The sequence below is a fragment of the Carica papaya genome, chromosome 2 (genome assembly GCF_054855325.1).
Source record: "Carica papaya isolate Zhongbai chromosome 2, ASM5485532v1, whole genome shotgun sequence".
NCBI classification, from domain to species: domain Eukaryota; kingdom Viridiplantae; phylum Streptophyta; class Magnoliopsida; order Brassicales; family Caricaceae; genus Carica; species Carica papaya.
In genome coordinates, this window is record NC_142310.1 from 16,805,250 (window position 1) to 16,807,834 (window position 2,585).

At 33.3% G+C, this 2,585-nt stretch overlaps 1 protein-coding gene across 1 annotated transcript; it reads right to left on the reverse strand.

Annotated features, from left to right (window-relative positions):
* Positions 1 to 1,098: 1,098 nt before the first annotated feature.
* Positions 1,099 to 2,364, reverse strand: ATC (centroradiali). The gene is made up of 4 exons (XM_022045755.2): positions 2,004 to 2,364; positions 1,722 to 1,783; positions 1,596 to 1,636; positions 1,099 to 1,507 (listed from the first exon to the last, which is right to left on the reverse strand). The coding sequence occupies exons 1-4, from the start codon at positions 2,205 to 2,207 to the stop codon at positions 1,287 to 1,289; spliced, it is 528 nt and encodes a 175-aa protein (XP_021901447.2). The 5' UTR covers positions 2,208 to 2,364; the 3' UTR covers positions 1,099 to 1,286.
* Positions 2,365 to 2,585: the final 221 nt, after the last annotated feature.

Sequence of the window (2,585 nt, forward strand, 5' to 3'; positions counted from 1 at the left end):
TTCCCACTTCGGCTTAATACCTCCTTTATTGATGGTTTTCCACCTTAGTATAAAGATAGATCCTCTACTTTTACTATTCATTCATGGATTTAAGTTTTTTTATGTATTATGAGGAATCTGGTAGAGTCTTAACCAATGGAATCATCATCAGCACTGGATTACTCATTGACCTAATCCATATCCAACTTCACATAGATGAGTTAGAATTGGATAAGGAGGTTCACTTTTGTCCACAAGATGCTAATGGAGATACTCCCATTATACCTTCTTTTTAGATACCACCATGATTAGATATGTATAAAGTTAACTATGATATATCATTGGAGAAAAATGGATGGACAGGTTTTGATGTGTTTTGTAGGAATATTAAGGATAAATAAAGTAATCTTTGTTGGGATTATGAAAACCTCTATCTCTAAATCGATTGACATTGTTGACACATCGACGAAGTGTTATGACTTATAAGTAGCGGTTCACTTTAGTATTTCTGCTCTACTAGTGGAGAGTAATTCTCAATGTGTTGTTAACCTGCCCACTTCATTGGTAACATTATATTCCAAGCTTGGTTTAATTGTTGATGATTTTATTTGTTTATCTCACTTGTGTAATGTTATTTAAATTTCATGTACTCTTACATGTTTCAATTTAATAGCTCATCCTTTGGCAAATGGAGCTCTTTATAATTCGGATGGTTGTTATATTGTTCATGAACCTCCCACTTTCTTATTTTCTCTTTTATGACAAGTTTCTTGTATTCCTACATAGTTAGATGAATATTAAGTCTTTTTTTTTTATAAAAAAAAAATGGATATTTTCTTTGCTAAGGTGTTGGGTGTTTTTCATGGTTCTTTGTGGTTAAATCAATCTAGGTGAATTAGACTAAGAGGCCTTTTTTGTGTTCCAATTTGGTGAAATTTTACATTTTACAGATTCTTAAGTTTATCCAAGGTTGGGATTGTTAGTTTCATTGAGGAGGTTCTCTACAAAACATTTATTACCTTTAAAAATAATAATAAATATCACCATTAATAATAAGATAGCAGCTTCTTTCTTTTTCTGTTTCTTTTTCCCCCTCAATAAGTAATTAAAAAGAACAAATTAAAGCACATATAAAACCACGAAGTAACATTAGAAGTACAACTAGAGCAACATTAATACAATCACATAGACACACACACACACACGTGTATATATAATGGAGACAAGTGATGTTTTGCTTAGGTTATTAACTCTTAAATAAAGTATTTGTAGGAACGGAGAGGTACTGCTAGTTCATTTCAATGGTTTTAGCGTCTTCTAGCAGCTGTTTCTCTTTGACAGTTGAAGAAGACGGCAGCAACAGGGAGACCAAGTTCATTGTCTTCTGCAAACTTTCTTGTATTAAACTTATCCCTTGAACGTGGAGTACTCATCACTGTATTCCTCCGTTTTTGCTTGAACAGAAGGAACACAAACCTGTGAATCCCTATGTTTGGTCGAGGCATTTCATAGCTCACCACCTCCTTTCCTGTTTCACATATAATCAATTATATATATACATATATATATATTTGTGTAAAACCTATTGTAAAACAAACCCTTTTCTTTCCGCTTACCAAATGTTGCATCTGTTGTGCCTGGTATGTCGGTTACAATCCTGCTCAAATCAACTAGAGGTGTTTACATTTCTTACTAAACAAAACCCTACTTCAATCCTGCTCAAATTAACAGTTAATTCATACCAGTGCAGGTGTTCCCTCAGGTAAGGGTCACTTGGACCAGGAACATCTGGGTCTGTCATCACCTGCAAAAATTAAGGAGAATTTTTTTTAATTATAACGCAATAAAAATATCATTTAAATGATGACAGACCAATTTGATTCAAATTTACGATTAAACATTCTGTTAATCAGCACTTGTTAACAAACAAGTTTTTGTTTATATATGTAGTACATGTTATAAGTAGGTATTTGCAGATAATATATATTGATGGGAAGATTTTGATAAGATGAGATAGATATTACCAGAGTGAAAAATGATCTCATATCACCTCCATGAACCTCCACTTTGGGCTTATGAGTGACAGCAGAAGGAAACAGTTCATGGCCATTAAAAACCTGCTTGTTGGAATTATAAGTGACGGCCATTTTCACGTTTGGAGTGAAAGGATCAACCACTTCTCCAATCACTCTACCAACCACAAGAGGATCACTCATCATTCTTGCCATCGATCGAAAAACACTTCTGAACGCTCAAAAATCGCTTGTGATCGATTAAACTTAATTTCTTCTTGGACTTTCTGCAGGTATTTATAGTGTTGATGAACCCTATAAACATATATTTACATTCTTGGAACTTCAAAGGTTAGTGGGGTGTTAAGAAATTAGCTAGTGGAATATCAAGACAAGAACATAAGTTAATTAATTAATTAACTAATTAGTGCTTATATATAATATGTGTGTGTATATATATGCATAGGGTTCTTTTCTTTTCTTTTTAATTTCTTCGTCCTCTAAATAGTAATACTCGCGCACGCTAAATTAGACTAAACATTTGATAGCCGCTTTAACAGCCTCAAATTTTGACTGAGAACGGCCCCTACTACA